This window comes from Anopheles nili, chromosome 2 (assembly GCF_943737925.1).
Source record: "Anopheles nili chromosome 2, idAnoNiliSN_F5_01, whole genome shotgun sequence".
In the NCBI taxonomy this organism is placed as follows: domain Eukaryota; kingdom Metazoa; phylum Arthropoda; class Insecta; order Diptera; family Culicidae; genus Anopheles; species Anopheles nili.
In genome coordinates this window covers 31,208,219-31,226,274 of record NC_071291.1, presented here as the reverse complement: position 1 = coordinate 31,226,274, position 18,056 = coordinate 31,208,219, and the positions used below count along the sequence as shown (strand labels likewise).

Genomic DNA, 18,056 nt, shown 5'->3' with positions numbered 1-18,056 from the left:
TCTAAATTCTTTGATGGCTAATAAACGTGACCGATGGTACAAAACAAGTGACGCTAAGCCGAGCGAGGGCATCAGCTAGGGGAGCTGAAAGTTGTGATGCGAACAATTCCGTTTAAAAATATGGTGCAATTACTGGACGTTGCGGGATTGCCAATTTTATCTTGAAAAACTTTAAAAAAAATCAGTAGATAAAGAAGGAAAGGTAAAAATGATAAAAAGGCTAGTAAAAAGTTAGTGCATGGTGTACTCTATCCCCTAACGGTTCTACTTATACAAACCCGTCAAGTCAAAGTGATAAATAACTATTTTAACAGAAAACAGCACCCACCTCACTACCCATCTTTAATGCTTAAATTGGACCAAGTTGTAGACCACAATATGTATGAAATGTAAAAAAAATAATTCCAACATTTTCGGCCTCTGACATTATGAAGCATTGTAGAGCATCAAACCAAAAGGAACCTTAAACACTGGTTAGAACCAAATGTGGATATATATAGTTTAGCTAATTTCTTTCTTCTAGTAACTGAAAAGTAAATGACTGAGCCAATTACTTATGCAATCGCGCAAAAATTTTACAGTCACAGAAATACGAATGTTTCTTTTTGTGTATTAATAATCATTCCTCATTCAAAACAGTCATTTATGATTTCTAATATATTTGTCATCGTATAACGTTATTTGTCATCTTTTTAAAACTCACTTGGGGTAAATTAAAAAAAAAAATGACACAATCATTCAAACCCATAAGAACAATCTTCTCCAGGGTAATTTATTGTTACGTGACGAGTAGTGAACGATATTGAAGATTTAAAAGGAACAGAAAATATCAGCGACAGACGAGAAGTACAATTCGTGGCTTTGAATTTTAATGCCGTGGGATTTAAGGAAAACGTTTGTGAATTGTAACAATATTTCTAATGTTTGATTTTATAGAAAATCTATCAATAAAATCGCTGAGTAAAAACATCTTCGAATAATGGAGTTGGATTATGTTGTTATTTGAAAGGAATTTATAATGCAACAGAACCATAAATTAGGCACAAATTCCAGATGGAATATCACAAAACAACGTATGAAAGGCTGCCGGAACGAACGATAAATTTTAAAAGAATACGCATGAGAAGAGACACATATCCTATTGTCTCAGTGCATCATACTGGAACACGACCAGTTCAATCCGTTGGATTTTGAATGACGATCAATAGAAAGTCCTTATCGGGAGCCACCATGATTTCGTGTTTCTTCGACCGCACCCGAAGGAAGGATAGGTCATTCGAAGGATCCAAATCGCGTACTACTGACCGAGCCTTGTCAGCCAGCTGGCTCATCAGACCGGCATACTGCACGGTGGACGTGTTATCAAGAGTGCTTTTCACTGGAATGCCTACAACAAATGAACGAATTTAAAGAGATGGTTAGTCGCACAATATCGCTCTAATATCGGAATGACGACGTTCGATGACATCATCAAGGCACCGTTAGAATCTAAATCAGATGTACCTTCATTGTTAACCACAATCGTCCCCGCAACGCCCTTGTGCGACTGGATACGCTTTAGTGTTTCTTCAACTTCTTGAGACTGCATAGATGTGGTGTTGGAAGAGAAAATATGTAAAACCAGTGAAAATGTAGTGCCATTATGATTCGTGTTGATACATGGCGGCTATATTTACCATTGCTAACTGTAACAAGAGTTTTAAAGCTTGAGCTTTTGATCCACTGAGAGATTAGGTATATATCTACTTTTTGCAGTTTTAATAGAAACGGAGACCGTAAAATTCTTCGAATAGTTTACGTATAAAATATTTTCCGTATTTTCCCCGTCGCCAGCTTTGATTTGTTTTGTTGTTTGGCAACCGATATGTTGTCATGTTGACAGCTCCTAGCGCTGGAGATGGCAAATGATCCGAAAATTACAAAGCGGAGTAAAATGGTGAATAAGAATAAAACAGTTTCAAATAGATTCCAAAAAAAGGCAACCCGAAGCAAAAACTCAATTTTGTATCCCTAATTATCAAAATATCTACCATTTGGTTGGCTACATATTATGTTTCATGATTCTAGTTGATATTGCACAAAGATTTGAAACATCTGAGGTGAATTGGTGAATTGGTAAATAAGTATGAAAACAGGGCCTGGTAACCCCGCCACGTGTTACTCGTGAGTGAGTAAAATTTAAAAATTACATCGTAACTAGTAATATTTTCGTTTATTCTATTTATAGTTATGGCTTCAGTTAAATATTGTTTTAATTCATTTTGATGTAGCTCTACATATTTTTACAAAATAAAAAAAACTGACCTTATTTGTAATCGTTTGAGATAATAAATCTTATTATTATCTTATTTTTTAAAATACAAAGCCTTCTCTAAATAAAATAAATCAATTTTAAATACAACAAAAAAAACAAGAGTTATGATTACATTTATCAGTTTGCGTAAAACCGCATGTTTTCAAAAACACGTGCTACCTTTGCAACAGATTCAAACATAATCTCAATGCGTCATCTGGCACCTGCTTCTTCTGTTTGAATAAGATAAAATTCATTGTAAATGCTTTCCATTTCATGTATGGGACGCAACTCCTGTTGGTATTGCACCATGCTTGGATGAAATTCTTTGTTGCTATGGAATTTTATTCAAATAGGCAAAACACGTGTGCATCATCGTGTAACTAGAGACACAATTGTTCTTAATTCTTTCAGCATGATTCATTAAATCCACTTCTAATGTGAGTCAGTCAGTTAGTATGTCAAGAGAGAACACACAATTTAGCCGGCGTTAGATGCTGCTCATTTCCTTCATCGAACACCTCTCGGAACGTTGTTTACCATGAGCATGATAACTCGGCCTCTGCATTTTGGTCTCTAGCGCCGTCCCATGCTCCCTTGGGCTTCCGGATATCTTTTTTCTCCATTCTTCACATGTTTATCTTATATTGAGTAGAAAACACAAGCACTTCGCTTCTCCATAACGAACACAACCAACAACAATTTACCTGCTGTCTGAGCAAATTCCTTACGTTTTTTTATATTACTACTACGCATACCACAACTCGCATGATGATGTAATAGAGCACAGAGCTTTTCATTCCATAGATTAGACCGATTCAGTTCACTGCCGAAATAGCCAGGGAAAGGACTACCATCGCCCAAGCGCAGGCCCGGCGTCTCCCCCAGACTGCATGTCGGCAACAAAAAGAGACGCCCAAGTGAATCTGAATCAACTCTATTGCTCCAGTGTGCGAACAAACGAGATGGCAATATCGTGTGTAAGAGGAAAATCGTGTAACGAGTCCTGGAGAGAAAATCGCGAGTCCTTGCTCTTCGTTATCAGCGACTAGTCAGTTGATTGCTTCACCAATGTGATTGACATCAGCTCGACACTAGTTAAAGTGCTTTCGTGAAGGATTTAACAAGTGATAGACGCAGGACATTTACTGCATGCGACACGTGATATTAATCGATTTTACTTGCAGCGTTTGTACAGTATAGACTAAAGACCACACGAATAGCTGGACGCAAAGTGAGGCGGTACCAACGAAATCGAAAGCAGTGTCAGTCAAATTTTCGCTCAAATAGCAATCGATTTTTACTTTTGCACGAAAATTTCGTCCTCCGCTGAGGACAGTAACCTTGCGGGTATCGTGTTAAATACGCTCTTTCTTAATGTAATATCCGTCCTGGCTAGTGGTGTGTCAATTTTAAACAAACTTCAATTAGTAACACTTAAGCTTAAGCGGACCTTACAATGAACATCTCTCGCGTATGTGCAAATTTACAAAACTTTACACATCACCTCCAGTGTGGTGCTGCTGCAGCGAGCTTCAAAGGCCAGGGATGTAGGTCGTTCTTGACCATCCATGGCACTGGTGGCTGCGAAGTGCCATCTTCTCGTATTTCGTTAACCTCCAGAAGTGGCCACAGGTAATTTGGGAGACGAAAGGGAAAAAAGGAAACCACGAAACAAAACAACTTCGTATCATTTAACTGCTATTATCTGGATCCGTTTAGCACATTGGATGAGCCAAAATTAAGACAAACATTAAAGGCGTGTGCTGCCAGAAAGCATGACGCTGTCAGCTGTTACTATGAGCGCCTCCAGTGAAGATGAATCATATTAGACCAATATTTATGTTACACTCAATATACGCCTAACAATGAACAGTATTTTGTTTATTTTAATCTCTTTCCATATTAAATCAACATCCAATTCTTTTATCTAATGTATCAAAATAATTTTGTTATGCTTTTTCTTTAATCGTGTCCAAACATAATAGAATCTGCATACCCTCGGTGCGAACATACAGCCAAAAAGCTCATTTTTACAATGTGGATCGCAAACGACCTCCGCCGCAGGCAGATGAGTAAGTAGTTCTGTAATTTCATCTACAACTTCAAGCTTTTCCACATCTAAATTCGTCAGAATCACGCGCCTGTAACAGCTTTGATCTGGTTCCATGTGAATTTGCCTTAGATACTCATTTGTGTAACGCTGCTGTTTACTCCGCCACCTTGCCATGGGACCGTATCGTGTGCTTGGCGGGCTGACACGATGTTTGTCCAGCATCCAAGATTAGACGGAGTGTCGTAGGATAACGCCAAACTCTCACCCGTTCCGTTACTGAATGCTCAACTCCCCTGCGAAGCAAAATCGTAAACAAGCTTCAGTACGATAGAATCTACGTCATGGAATAATTCATAGAGGCTGGAGATTCATTAACACCTCTGATCTTCCCAGACGATGACGTAATATTATGAGTGACGTTTTTCGAACGTGAAAACATGGGTTTATTAATGTATCGCGTTGGCGCATCGTATTTCTCTACCCAACCCAATGGACCTTTAGACGAGCCCATTGGAACGACGAAGAGGAAAGAATGTTAATGTCTCTCGTGCAAACAACTTGCTTATTACGATTCGTCCCAAAACTACGCAAATCTTCCTTCCCTCGGGCGTCTCCATTTCGTACACGAAGCAAAACACGTGCTAAGTGATGATCCAAATATTGATCTCCAGTTGTTAGCGGCCTGTTGCCGTTTAATAGGGTGGCATATGTTGCCTACCAAACACACCACGACTAAAGACGGCACCCTCGGTAATCACAGCTATGACAAAAAAAAACATGATTCCATAGATCCTATCACGCCACACCTCCGATCCAAAACACATGCCCAAAACATGCGCAATTTTGCGAGCATTTCTCTGCCCTCTGTTGGTAACAGTAGTCGCACGCGATTGATATCCGTTTGTGGTAACATTCGCTTCACGATCACCTGTCACCCGCACAAGGGGGTGGATTGTAAAATCGATCAACTGCCCGCAATGAGAATCACATTGAGAAACGATCGACGGGAAAAGGCTGGAGAAGAAAAGCTGCTAATGTGCCTTTTGATCTGGAATCGATCTGCGATCGCATCTTTTTATCGCACCTTCTCACACTCCTTGATAGGACGAACAGGGGCACATGAATAAAAGGCCCATTACGGTGCTAGAGTTTCGGATAGTGAACAATTGGTACTCAACACGAACGGTCGACCTGAGGTTTTCAGAGAGTGTAGTGTTTCATTTATGTCCTGTGCATGCAACACGGGTTAAGTGTCCTTACCAGAACCGTGGAACCACAACCAGCCCATACGCGAAAAAAAGATCAGTGCCCTAAACCGTCAAAACAATGGAAAACCTAATGGCGCAAGATGACGATAGTGAACGGCAGGATCTGTGCGAACAAACTATTCAGCAACTGAATCGTACGAAGAGCAATGAAGTTACAGCCCAGCAGCGGGAAGCATTCGTGAAGTTGTTGGCCAATTTCGTGAGGTACTAAGCAAATGAATCGCTGTACTCAGTGCTAGCGTTGCGAATGTACTTAAGGAAACTTTCTTTCGACACTTTTAAGGCTTTTTGGTCAAAAAAGAAGAAGCTCAACAATACTGTGCATTGGCACTTAGTGAAGTCTTTTGATTCTCGCATAAGCAACGAACCCCAAACCACCACTGAATGGTTTAGCTTCATCACTAAAGCAATGTTGTCATGTTTCTCATCCTTCGCAGGCAACGCGACTCGGACAAGAAACACTCCGAAGATCAGTTGTTTCAAATGTTCAAGAACAAGGAAACGAACACGGTCAACATGGGCAAATTTCTGGCGGTAAGTTGAACCTTCGAAACGTGCTCGTGCCGTCACGTCTTTCCAAAGTCGGTAGAGTGAGTTGAGCGACACACGCGTTGCTTTTTCCTTTCCACAGGAGCTCCGCACGATCGGCATTCGCCGGACGGATCCCCGCATCCAGGAGATGATGGAAAATCTGAAACGCGTGCACAAGCTCAACAACTACGAGCACGGATCACCCCACACGCAGCACCTGAACGAGGAAACGTTCAAGGCAGTGATCGCCCCCAACATCGTGCTGATTGCGCGTGCCTTCCGCCATCAGTTCGTCATACCCGACTTCCAGGGCTTCACGAAGGACATCGAGGAGATCTACTGGAAGTGCAAGAGCAACGCGGACGGCAAGGTGGCCAACTACATCCCACAGCTGTCACGCGTCAACCCAGACTACTGGGGCGTGAGTGTGTGCACGATCGACGGACAGCGTTTTTCGATCGGTGACCACTCGGTGCCATTTACGCTGCAAAGCTGCAGCAAACCGCTTACGTACGCGATCGCCCTCGAGAAGCTAGGCGCACAGGTTGTGCATCAGTACATCGGCCAGGAACCCAGTGGGCGGAACTTCAACGAACTCGTGCTTGACTACGAGAAGAAGCCGCACAATCCGATGATCAACGCGGGCGCCATCCTCACCTGCTCGCTGCTGAAGACACTCGTCCACCCGGAAATGACGCTCGCGGAGAAGTTCGACTACGCGCAGACCTGCTTCAGCCGGATGGCGGGTAACGAACCGCTGGGGTTCAACAATGCGGTGTTCCTGTCGGAGCGCGAGGCTGCCGACCGAAATTACGCACTTGGGTTCTACATGCGCGAGCACAAATGCTACCCAGAAAAGGCGAACCTGCGCGAGTGCATGGACTTCTACTTCCAGATCTGCTCCATGGAGGCCACCTGCGATACCCTGTCCGTGGTCGCGGCCACACTCGCCAACGGAGGCATCTGCCCGCTCACGGAGGAACGCGTCCTGCAGTCGGAGAACGTGCGCGATGTCCTGTCGCTGATGCACTCGTGCGGCATGTACGACTTCAGTGGACAGTTCGCGTTTAAGGTCGGACTGCCGGCCAAATCGGGTGTGTGCGGTGGTGTGATGCTTGTCATCCCGAACGTTATGGGTATGTTCATGTGGTCACCTCCACTCGACCCGCTGGGTAACAGCTGCCGGGGGGTGCAGTTCTGCAAGGAGCTGGTGGAGGTGTTCAACTTCCACCTGTACGATAACATCAAGCACGGCTCGAACAAGAAGGACCCACGGCGCCATCGGTACGAAACCAAAGGCTTGTCCGTGGTGAATCTGCTGTTCTCGGCCGCGATCGGTGACGTCACCGCTCTCCGACGTCACAAGCTGTCTGGGATGGACATCACGCTGTCGGACTACGACGGTCGCACGGCGCTGCATCTGGCGAGCGCTGAGGGTCACTACGAGTGTGTCCGGTTCCTGCTCGAGCACTGTGGGGTGCCACATGATCCGAAGGACCGTTGGGGCAATCGGCCGATCGATGAGGCGGAAACGTTTGGCCACGAGGATGTCGTAGCGCTGCTGCGTCAGTGGGAGGAGAAGGTGCTCAAGGCGCAAACCTGCAGCACCGGGGAAACGGGCTACAATTCCGACCAGGATAGCGAAGGCTCGAGCGGGAGAGGCACCAACCAGACTAAGACACCTGACGGGTCCACCATGCTACCGTAAGCCGTCCTGGGGCGCCTTAGGAATTTCGAAAACTGCGACAATAATTATCCTGCGATTCGTGGAGCGGATCATTCACCTCCATCAGCTAGGTTAGTGTAACGTCACCTACCATATGACGTAGTTTAATCATCTCCATGTAACTGCTATAAATATCTGTGTGTATATTATCAACATAACTGCGTGTCAATTGAACTGCAACGATTGCGGTTAATTCAAGTCAATGCGCGTCGAATCTGTAACGAATTACATAAATCAATAAAAACCTCAAATGAGACTGTATCAACCAAAGTGAGATAATGAGAGAAAGAGAAAGAGAGAGAGAGAGAGAGAGAGAGAGAGAGAGAGAGAGAAAACGAATGGTTCCTTTTGATTGCTAATGGCGCTTTTGTCTAGTCTTAGCCCCCAAATGTATCACCGACTAGCCCATACAAAAAAGGAAACGTTCAACGTCCCATTAGCGAAGGTGAAAAACAAACATTCATTTCTAGTGTTTCTAGGCGAGTGACATATGTCGAGGCACACCATTTGTGAAAGGGTTACATTAGCATACCACGTTCCCCCTAGATGTTCGTTTTGTCTATTTTCTAGCCCTCCTAGATACGCATCAGGACTATGCAAAAGGGTAAAAGCGTCCCAGTCTTTAATCGATCATAGTCCATCCGAGGAGAGCGACCGTGGACTGGGTGAGCTTGGACGCGACCATCAGTCGTTTAGAATCAGCCAACAGCGGAACTAATGATATGGTTTGTATCAAAATTGATATGGGCTGTCGAATCGTCGGCTTAAGAGTGAGCTGATTTACAGTAACAAATAATATGTACAATATTCAATAATCGTCGGTAGGAAAAGCCCCCGAGTGTTCCTCCTCCCGAACCCGAGCCAGAACCAGAAAATTTGCACGAAAAGTACATCGACCATTGCTTCGAGTGTCTCCGCCAGGTACGACTGGTGAAGCAGGTTATTGTGATAAGCGAAAACGGACATCCTGTTCGCAGTACGATCAACGACGAGACCGAAACGATCACGACTGCCGGGTTGTATGCTAGTTTGAAAGATAAGGCTTGCTATTACTTGAAAATGATCGATCCCGAGGACGACTTTCTCATGTTGCGGATTAAAACACGCAACAATGAAGCCATCATCAGCACCGATCCTAATCATGGTTTGCTGCACATCGCTGTGCAAGTTCCAGAGTGAAAAAGTACCCTTTTAAACGATTTTTTAATAAATTGTTCAAAGTGTAGTTAGAGTGTCTTATAATTGAATAACCTAGCGTAATAGAAAATGTCCTAGATTTTTTCCAATACAAATGACTCCTACAAAACACGTGGTGGCTTGATAGCTGAATGCGTTAGCGTGAGTCACAAACACATAAATTATTTCGAGTTCAAATCTCGATTGAATTTCCCCCGTACGTAGGACTAATAATCCGGCTACGTAAAAATTTTAATTAACAGAAATTCTTAACAAGGATTTTAAAACGGTTCTGGAGGGTTTCTGGATTTTTTGGTTTTGGTTCGGAAACTCGAAAAAACGAGAAAATTCTGGAGGTAACTCTGGAACACTTCTGGGAGATTTTCTTTTTTTTTTCAACATTGAATATGTTTTCCAAATTATTGCATTAGGAGTATAAACACACATTATCCTTTGTTTGATTTTTCTCTAACTTTTCCGTTGCAGCACTTTACGACCTACCTTATCCAGCTGTTGATTTTCCTCTCTTTAATAATTTATGATTCATTTTCAGTGCCCCTCCGTGAACTTTTACTTATATATTTATGTTGCATTATGTCTTACATTTTGTTTTATTTATTTATGTCCTTAATTGTAAACATATTTATTTATTGTTTATATTTATGTCCTATCTTTTGTACATTGTGTAACATCGTTACAATTTCATGTATTTTGACGTTTCCGAAGGGCTGCTGCGTACTGTTTTAGTTTCATCTATTCATTCTCGCGAAGAAGTAATAACGCTTGAGGAATACTTGGCTCGACAAAGTAAACGGTAAACTAGTAAAATTTAAGATTCCCGTTTGACCGGCTTATACAAAATACCGATTTCTCACGAGTTTGTGTCTCAACTTTGTTCAGATTCATCTGCAATGTCCGATCCTCGCCTGCGCCAACTAACCATTAAAACAGGTGTTGTGAAGCGCCTTTCTAAGGAAAAAACAGTGTACGAAAAGGAAGTCGTTACTCAGCAAAACCGCATCGAGAAGTTGAAAGCAGCCGGCTCGGATGACCATGTGTTGCGAAAACAAGAAGAGGTGCTGCAGGAATCTATGATGATGGTTCCGGATTGTCAGCGACGGTAAGTCAACAAACTACTTACGTTCTTGGGCTTCCGTACCGTTGATGCTCCGTATTTTATTGTTTTCCGAACAGTTTGGCCAAAGCGTATGCAGATCTCTCGGAAATGATAAGAAATGAAGAGGAGCTGAAAGAAACAGAACAATACCAAGCCGCGCAGGGAGTGCTGGAGGATGCGAAAGTAAACTTGCCGCAAAAACTAACAGCATAGACATTACTGCAAGACTTAGGTTTTAAGCATTCCCTTTTACGTATTTATACTAACACAACTACCGAGAGTATCTATCGTCAAATATCTTCCTTGAACTATCCTTTTGCTTAACCAAAATTAACATGTCTATTGACCACACATTCAATGAGATAGACATAACAAAACCACCTCCACCAGTGGATGATTCTTTTCCACATCCTAAGCTTTTGGAACAGCTGCGCCTCGCCGACGAATGCCTTGTACGACATTTTTTGTCGACGTTAGCCGCTAAAAATGCATCAGATGATGGTAGGGCGCGTTCTACGATCGCTCCCATGGTCATACCCGCGTACCGGCAGGAGCTTTGCACGGCGCTAGAAGTGCTGAAAAATCTTGAACATTCTCATATGGTTCTGAAGGCGCTATCGCAAGCAGAAAATAGCCTAAATACAGAGTGGAATGACGAGTTAGCTCGAACGGAACAATTACAGGGTATGCTGTTGAGCATGCTAGATCGACTGGAGGATACCGATAGGATGCATCATCTAACCAACAAATTAGCGAATCGTAGAAAAAAACGAGCCTGGCAGAAACGACGAAACGCCCGTCTTAGAGAGAATCAAGCAGCGGAGCAGGCTGCACGGGTGCAACGGCTGTTAGAAATATCCATGTGGGAAACGCAGTGGAAAGAACGGTTGGAACAGGAACGAATCGCCCGTAAAGACTCTGAGACCCAAGCGCTCATACTAAACAACGTACGACGTCGTAAGGCCAAAGCAAAACGCTTTCTACAGAGGTTTGAAAAAACTCTTCAGTTATATCAACAGCGATACGATGCAAAAGAAGAGGGAGACGATCATCGAATAGAACATAAATTCCGTAACAAAATAACATCCCTCATCACCCAGTGGAAAGAAAAACTTGACTTATGCATTAAAGAAGAAAAACATCTGAAGGACGCGTTGGCCCGTCGGTCTGTTGGTAACGAGTGTCGCCGACGTCAAAACCGCTGGCGTAAGGCACTATTTGGCAGCGCAGCGATGGCTAAGCTGTCTAGTAGCGACCAATCCAAGAAAGATCGTTGGCGAAACATGTTCGCAACGCGTTGGGCCTGGGATCAGTTTGCCGTACCAACCGGTGAGGATCTGCATGGATGCTCCAGTGTTGTTCCTTCTGCTTGGAATTTGCCACCTGAGTTCCCGACAGCCGAGTGGGCGGTGTACCAGGAGGTGGAAAAGACTAAAAAAAGAAAAAAATGTACATTCATTCAGGATAATTCACGAACTTAAAATACAGATTTGAGCAAACATTTGATTATTTCTATATCAATAAACCATTGTTACACTTATCCTGAATGAATCACTTATCACTGTTGGGTCATGAAAGGACTAGAGACAAATATGTCGAACGCTATTAGCGCTATCTGAATTTAAATTTGTCATCTACGCATCTGTACCAATTTCATAATATCCTGGTCTTTCTTTCGTTAAAAGAAAATATACGGTATGCGTTTCGTTGCTAGCAGCTAATCAATCATTCTTAAATCATCGGAAACTTATTCAATAAAAAATATATGTCGCGACGATCGGTGCTGTCGTTCCAATGTTCATATACTCCATCTATATATGGAGTCTGTTCAATACTAACGAAAGCCTTTTAAATGTCCTTAACCCTTATGATGTCTCCGAATGTTAAGTCCTTTTAGGCTGTCCACATAGACAGAACAGGGTTTCAAGCCCCGAATTGAGATGGGGTGATGTGTAGATGCATCTGCTAAAAGGAATGAACAGTGGCATTGGTTGAAGACGGCTGTTCCGATTTCTCCTGCAAAGATCGCTTAATGATTATGGCGAATGATAAGCCAGGTTATATACCAGATATACTGTAGCAGCAAAACTTAATCTTCAAGAACATCGAGTTCAAAAAACACATCTTACCAGTTTTATGAGTTCTTTTATCAACGTCAAATGCATAGACAAAATGCGATCAAACAGCTACATCGTTGGCGTGCATTATAGTTTATCGAGCATTAAGTGACAGTATCTATTTTATTTTTTTATTTCATTTATACTACGTTCCTTACAACTTGGGCTTTATAACGTACAAATTACTAATATATTTTATATACATATTTATGTATATAATGTAGGTCTGCAATTTCTTATGCTTTATGTACCTATTTACAATAACTTTCCATTTCGTGATGTCGCCATTTTAATCACACCTACAACAAATGAGAGGTTTTCTAATTAATTCACACACAAGTGACGCCTATTATCCTTGGCGCTGCCACCTGGTCCATTTTATCATCTGCCCGTTACAATAATTTCCACACTGCTAATCTGGTAACATAATCATATAAAAACAAATCAGAATATACAGATTATAAAAAAGCAAAATCAGTTTCTAAAAAGGAAACACAATAGTTGTTTTTCTATCGCTAACGTCGGCTAGCTCCTTACAGCATACGAGTATTTTTATCAAGTTTTACTTTTTGTAGCTTGATGTAAGATAGGATGAATTCGATAGAAAAAATGTAAAAAGAATAAAAACCTAAACGTCTTGTACTGGCCGATCTGCACTGTGCCTTTCGTAAGCCCTAATTTTCATATTACTTATATATGCATGCCTTCCAGAAGAACGACAAGGGCTTCCATTTTGTTTTTAAATAAGTTACATATTAATATCTGATCCTGATAATGATGCACCGTTGATTGATTGACCGAAATCCCACTTTTGTATGACATACGAGACGCTGGGGCCTTTCGGTGTTCCTTTGTCTTTCTTTTACGTATATTAAAAGTGATTTTTTAACAAGGACACGTGTTTATACTGAACTATCAATGCAAGCAACTGGAGCTAGTGAAGTCCGGCGCGTTCATAGCAGGATGGAGCATATATCGAGATCGGGTCTAATGTCTCTTTAGCAGCGTAATGTGTTGCTTGCAATATTTTAAGCTACAAGAGAATTTATTGGCAGGGTAGCCCTTTAAAATAGATATGAATCTCAATGCTGTGGTTACTTGGTTACTCGATCAGCTGTTGTTACGCGTAAACAAAATTCACTAAAAGACAAAAATTGCATACACCGCGAAAAGGGCAGATGAATGTTGCTCTATTTTTCTGCAATCTTTTGAAGAGCCTTACATTCTTGTGCGCAAATGCGAATGCTATGTTTTGTGTAATTACAACCAACATTTTTGTACTTATCACTTCTCGCTCTATTACCAAGCACATGTGGTAAATTGTCAAAGAAATGGCCCTTGACAACAAATAATGCACACAATTGCAAAAAGTTAGCTTACTGGAACATTCGCTTTTGATTCCAGTTCCAAAATTGAAACCGGAATTCCCTATCATTGCCTAAATCTAGTTCCTTTTGATATTACTCTGCGGGTGTTCATTGTGTCACTTGGTCTCTGTTCTCATGGGTGCGTAAGCCAATACCAAATGCAGTCTCATCTGTTTCATACGACTTAACTTAGGTGACAAGAAACGTCTCAGCACGGTCTGATGTTGAAAAGAACGGAAACCGTCTGTGAGGGAAGCAAAAACCGGTTCACTTGTGTTTTCAGCTCATGACTTTTGTTTGCAAGCATTATGAGCGTTATCTTCCCAGATCTCTCACATTCAGTCAATTCAAACGAGCAAATAAAGATACTTTAACCAAAATGGCAGACGTGTACCTGCAACTTGATGCTAATACGCGTACATTTATCTAACCTACAGCCAGTCATAACCTCGCTTAGTAACCTCGCTATATAAGCCGTTTTTTTCCTGAATGCTTCCGCCGCATTTCATGGCTTTCCGGTAACAGGACCCGTTTAGCTCAGAACAGAAGGCTGTAGCAAGCACGTACCGTGTGGGTCCATTGCTAAAAAGAAGCTCATATAATCGCGTGTCTGTAACGTTTTCTTTACAGAACGTCTCATTTCTATGTCCACGAAAAGGCTTCATTTCGGTACTCTACTGTCAGGATGTTGCGAAAAATTCCTGCAACCGTTGCACCGTCACACGATCTAGTGCACACAGATCGAAGTCGAAGGTGGCGCTCGTAATTTCGTAACACCCCGTAGCCGCAATCATCTCCACGACCCGCTGCAGCTCCGTGTTGTCCTGAAGCGTCATGATCTTTTGTTGAAGATCCTTCAGCTCCAACATGTAGTCGCCAGTAAGCGAGACCCCTGTTCCACTAGTTGCACTACCAACATTTCCGACAGTGGGCCCTGTTGTACTGGCTCCTGCAGCAAAGTACGAGCTACTACCATTATTTTCAGGCGCTGTGCTCGATTGTTTGAAATTGTTGTTGTTATTATTATTATTTATCGTATGGTCTATTGAGTCGGCCACTCCTTTGCTAACTCCCCCGCCCGCAGAGACATGCGCGTGTTCGTCTTTCTTCGGCACCTTTGCTGGAGGTTCCATAAGGCTGTTTGACGATGTAGGCGGAGAGGGTGGCGAGGGGCTGCGACGATCCTTTGATCCCGATAATGTAGAATCGTTCGCTGAGACCCCTTGGCTTATCGTAGTATCTTTCACCTTATCCGATTCGGTGTCTTTGTTCTTTCGCTTTCGTTTTTTAACTGGCTCATTCGATACGTCCTTTGACTCCATCGGTGGAGTGGAAGCAAGCTGTCCTTTAGCGGTTTTGTCCTTTTTGCTCTTATGATGATGATATTTGTCGTTCGTTTCCGTTACTGCCCCACGGCTGGCGACTCCCGAGTTGGTGGCTGAGGGCGGTCTATGCTGATGGGATGACGACGAGGAAACGTTGCCAACGGTTGGTAGTAAATCTGCGATGCTACTATTTGACGCTTCGGAATCCTTCTCGTTCGGCAAGGTTGATGGCGCTCGGCTATTATCTCCGCCTGCTACTCCATCGGTATCGTTCGAGTTTTCCTCTCCGCTGATCTGCCCGAGAAGAGTCTCGATTGGAGTGACCGACTTTTGGTGCGACTGCTGCTGGTGTGTACCATGCCTTGCTCCCGTCGCCAGTTGATGTGTCATCATGGGCGGAGCCTTGTCGCGATCGGGACCGGCCGGTTTACCAGAAGAATCACTATTGGTGCTGTGAGTTTTTGACTTAGACGATTGCACGGCACCATCCACACCAAGATCGCGTGTTGGGGTTGAGTAAGCTCCCTTTCCGGGACCAACATCGCCTCCGACGGGTTTCTCTTTGTCTTTACGATCCTTTTTCTCTTTCCCAGCTGAAGATCGATCCTTTTCTTTTTCTTTCGATTTATCCTTCTTCTTATGTTTGTGTTTCCGGGCATCGTCTTTCTCCCGGTCTTTCTCATTTCTGTCCATTCCCTTAGTCGAAGCCACCGCAGGGTCTGATTTCGTGGATATGGATTCGCTAGAATTATACTGTTGCTTTTTGTCCCGAGAGTTACCGCCACTGGCTGCAGAAGAGTTTACGTTCGAGCTTGCTGCTATAGACGAAGCAGACGCTTTAGCGTTTACTCCATCTTTGGTTCCGTCGAGCGTGGAGGGTGGAATAGTATTATTTGTTTTGCTACCAGAGGTGAACCCTGACGAAGATTTCGAACTTGCAGAAGTAGGGGCACCATCTCCGCCCTTCGAAGACCCTGATGAGGAGAGCATTGACTGTCCGGAAGAGTTCGTTTGTGTCTTTTGCTGTGGTTGATGCTCAACGTTTCGGTCACCCTTACGTTGGTTGGAGGAATCCGATCGATCCCTATCCTTTTCGTAACTTTTCTTTTCTTTTTTGCTGCTCTTTTTCTCCTTCTCACTAGTACTCCGTTTGATGTCGGAGCCTTTACTTATGGAGTGCGTACCGACAGCCCCCGATAGTCCCGATGGTAGGCCAGTACTGCTATTAGGAACTGTAGGATTACTAGTGCTATTGCTTATGCTACCACTATTATTGCTATTATTGCTGCTTGTGCTCGAGCGTTTTGGACTGGCCGAAATAGGCCGCTTTGTGGAAGCGGCAGTAGAAGAAGCAACAGATCCAGAAAGTAATTGTAAACTGCCGCCTCCAGCCAGGGACCCGGCCCCCGAGCTATTACTAGTTGCACCTTTGTCCTTGCTACTTTTGTCACGTTCCTTTGCGTGACTTTTGTCCTTTTTATCTTTACTGTGCTTCTCCTCCGTTGGTCCATTCCCGCTTGCTGTTGCTATAGATGTGGAGTTGGAAGATTTCTTGCTCTCCTTGTTCGGGCTCGAATGTTTGTGCTTCGAGGAGGACGATTTGTCCTTCTCCTTGGACACGGTGGAAGAAGAGTTTGTCGCCGATGAGGAGGAGTTCGACAGAGCTCTTGAATCTGATGCCGATTTTTGTCCAGATTGCGCCTTGCTGCTACCGGTTGCGGATACAAGTGGAGACGTCTTACTGCCAGATGTTTGTTTGGGGTCCGGTGATACTTTACTAGTTCCACTGCCGCCGCCACTTCCACTGGATTTGTGGGAAAAAGGCGACCCAAATAATTCCGCAAACTGTCCCTTGGTATCATCGACTGAGGTAGAAGACTTCGATTTCGATTTCTTCTCCTGTGACGAGCCGCTGGACGATAGAGACCTTTCTGCTCCACTGCTCGTTCCATGACCACCACCTCGGTTGCTTTTATAATCGTTAACGGCGTTGTTGCCGGAGCTACCTGATCCGCTCGATGTGATTAGACCACCGCCTTTCAGTAGTTTGCGTCGAAACTCATCGGAGGGATTATGAAAGACATACTCCTGACGTTGATTTTTTACCGGCGTCAAATCGAGATCATAATTGAATACTGCCTTTTTTGGATCGTCCCGGTTCTTGAAGTATATCTCTACGGGCAGGATGAATCCAGCATAACCGGCTTCTTTCAACAAGTAGGGAGGTTCCTTGAACACTACAATAAGAGATGCAAAACAAGAAGCGGAAATGTTACTTCTGTAAGTCATGTTTCTAACAGTGCCTCCATTTACTTACCTCGCTTCGGTTTCGGGAAGGATTCGTGTAGGTTAAAGACGACTTTGTCGACGAAATGACCAATATCGCTGCCATCTACGCCGCGCACAAACAGCTCCCAATCGTGAGTGTATCCTTCTGCTGTTGGCCGGCTTTTTAGAGCGGCCACGTGACCGATTTCAAAGCTGACTTTTACCGACATTATAACTGCAGCACTGTTATTGCCGGCCTTTCAATTTGAAGTGAGAATTGAGATTCTTGTACTCTCAACACGAAACGCTGTTTGGGTGAGAGAACATGTTTATGAAGCTTTGACTTGAAAATACAGTACATGTGTAAAAAAAAGAACTCTTTCCTGTCTTGCACATAATTCCCTTCTTATAGAACTGAAACCATCGACAACCGTACAAACCATATCAAATTAAGATATGAAATCCAAACACCATCTACAATCCGACACGGTAATTAAAACGCATCCCAAGAGCGTGTACGAGAAGTGTGGTTGTGTATGTTTCCACTCATGCCTTCAGGAAAAGGACACGCTTTTTCATGTATCCCTGTGTGTACTTGCAGTTGCCCGTCGTGAAGAAACGGCACATTTTGCTTTCAAATGAAAAAATCGATATTCTAGCGAGCAGCGGCGAGAAGCTTATTCCGTCTGCATTCCGAAGTGACGGTAAATACTCTTGTGTGTACCATGCTTCTCGCACGATCTTCCTCGCATCAATACGAAGAATGCATTCAACATACTGCCGATAGTGTCACATATGGACCGAATAGCAGA

The 18,056-nt window shown here is 43.4% G+C and overlaps 6 protein-coding genes across 6 annotated transcripts; 4 read left to right on the top strand and 2 right to left on the bottom strand.

Moving 5' to 3' along the window:
- Window positions 1–592: 592 nt before the first annotated feature.
- Window positions 593–1,817, bottom strand: LOC128730561 (dynein light chain roadblock-type 2). The gene is made up of 3 exons (XM_053823628.1): window positions 1,677–1,817; window positions 1,504–1,582; window positions 593–1,387 (listed from the first exon to the last, which is right to left on the bottom strand). Exons 1-3 carry the CDS (start codon window positions 1,677–1,679, stop codon window positions 1,176–1,178), a joined length of 294 nt encoding a protein of 97 aa, XP_053679603.1. The 5' UTR covers window positions 1,680–1,817; the 3' UTR covers window positions 593–1,175.
- A 1,935-nt stretch (window positions 1,818–3,752) lies between these two features.
- LOC128721442 (glutaminase liver isoform, mitochondrial) lies at window positions 3,753–8,343 on the top strand. Its single transcript, XM_053815201.1, has 4 exons — window positions 3,753–3,928; window positions 4,282–4,368; window positions 6,055–6,151; window positions 6,249–8,343. Exons 1-4 carry the CDS (start codon window positions 3,753–3,755, stop codon window positions 7,854–7,856), a joined length of 1,968 nt encoding a protein of 655 aa, XP_053671176.1. The 3' UTR covers window positions 7,857–8,343.
- Window positions 8,344–8,617: 274 nt separating this feature from the next.
- Window positions 8,618–9,053, top strand: LOC128721432 (dynein light chain roadblock-type 2-like). Its single transcript, XM_053815190.1, has 2 exons — window positions 8,618–8,644; window positions 8,700–9,053. Exons 1-2 carry the CDS (start codon window positions 8,618–8,620, stop codon window positions 9,051–9,053), a joined length of 381 nt encoding a protein of 126 aa, XP_053671165.1.
- A 780-nt stretch (window positions 9,054–9,833) lies between these two features.
- On the top strand, window positions 9,834–10,380 carry LOC128730368 (tubulin-specific chaperone A). Its single transcript, XM_053823414.1, has 3 exons — window positions 9,834–9,864; window positions 9,951–10,170; window positions 10,245–10,380. The coding sequence occupies exons 2-3, from the start codon at window positions 9,962–9,964 to the stop codon at window positions 10,378–10,380; spliced, it is 345 nt and encodes a 114-aa protein (XP_053679389.1). The 5' UTR covers window positions 9,834–9,864; window positions 9,951–9,961.
- On the top strand, window positions 10,371–11,945 carry LOC128730367 (uncharacterized). The gene has a single exon (XM_053823412.1). The coding sequence runs from the start codon at window positions 10,503–10,505 to the stop codon at window positions 11,646–11,648; it is 1,146 nt and encodes a 381-aa protein (XP_053679387.1). The 5' UTR covers window positions 10,371–10,502; the 3' UTR covers window positions 11,649–11,945.
- Window positions 11,946–14,331: 2,386 nt separating this feature from the next.
- LOC128731084 (protein AF-9) lies at window positions 14,332–17,474 on the bottom strand. Its single transcript, XM_053824181.1, has 2 exons — window positions 17,294–17,474; window positions 14,332–17,213 (listed from the first exon to the last, which is right to left on the bottom strand). Exons 1-2 carry the CDS (start codon window positions 17,472–17,474, stop codon window positions 14,332–14,334), a joined length of 3,063 nt encoding a protein of 1,020 aa, XP_053680156.1.
- Window positions 17,475–18,056: the final 582 nt, after the last annotated feature.

Coding starts and splice junctions, on each gene's coding strand:
- LOC128731084 (XM_053824181.1), bottom strand. CDS start 17,474: ATGTCGGTAAAAGTCAGCTTTGAAATCGGTCACGTGGCCGCTCTAAAA. Junction 17,214..17,293: donor CTTCCCGAAACCGAAGCGAG/GTAAGTAAATGG, acceptor CTCTTATTGTAG/TGTTCAAGGAACCTCCCTAC.
- LOC128721432 (XM_053815190.1), top strand. CDS start 8,618: ATGGGCTGTCGAATCGTCGGCTTAAGA. Junction 8,645..8,699: donor GTCGAATCGTCGGCTTAAGA/GTGAGCTGATTT, acceptor AATCGTCGGTAG/GAAAAGCCCCCGAGTGTTCC.
- LOC128730367 (XM_053823412.1), top strand. CDS start 10,503: ATGTCTATTGACCACACATTCAATGAGATAGACATAACAAAACCACCT.
- LOC128721442 (XM_053815201.1), top strand. CDS start 3,753: ATGAACATCTCTCGCGTATGTGCAAATTTACAAAACTTTACACATCAC. Junction 4,369..6,054: donor CCTCCGCCGCAGGCAGATGA/GTAAGTAGTTCT, acceptor CATCCTTCGCAG/GCAACGCGACTCGGACAAGA. Junction 6,152..6,248: donor ACATGGGCAAATTTCTGGCG/GTAAGTTGAACC, acceptor TCCTTTCCACAG/GAGCTCCGCACGATCGGCAT.
- LOC128730368 (XM_053823414.1), top strand. CDS start 9,962: ATGTCCGATCCTCGCCTGCGCCAACTAACCATTAAAACAGGTGTTGTG. Junction 10,171..10,244: donor GTTCCGGATTGTCAGCGACG/GTAAGTCAACAA, acceptor TTTTCCGAACAG/TTTGGCCAAAGCGTATGCAG.
- LOC128730561 (XM_053823628.1), bottom strand. Junction 1,388..1,503: donor GATTGTGGTTAACAATGAAG/GTACATCTGATT, acceptor CATTTGTTGTAG/GCATTCCAGTGAAAAGCACT.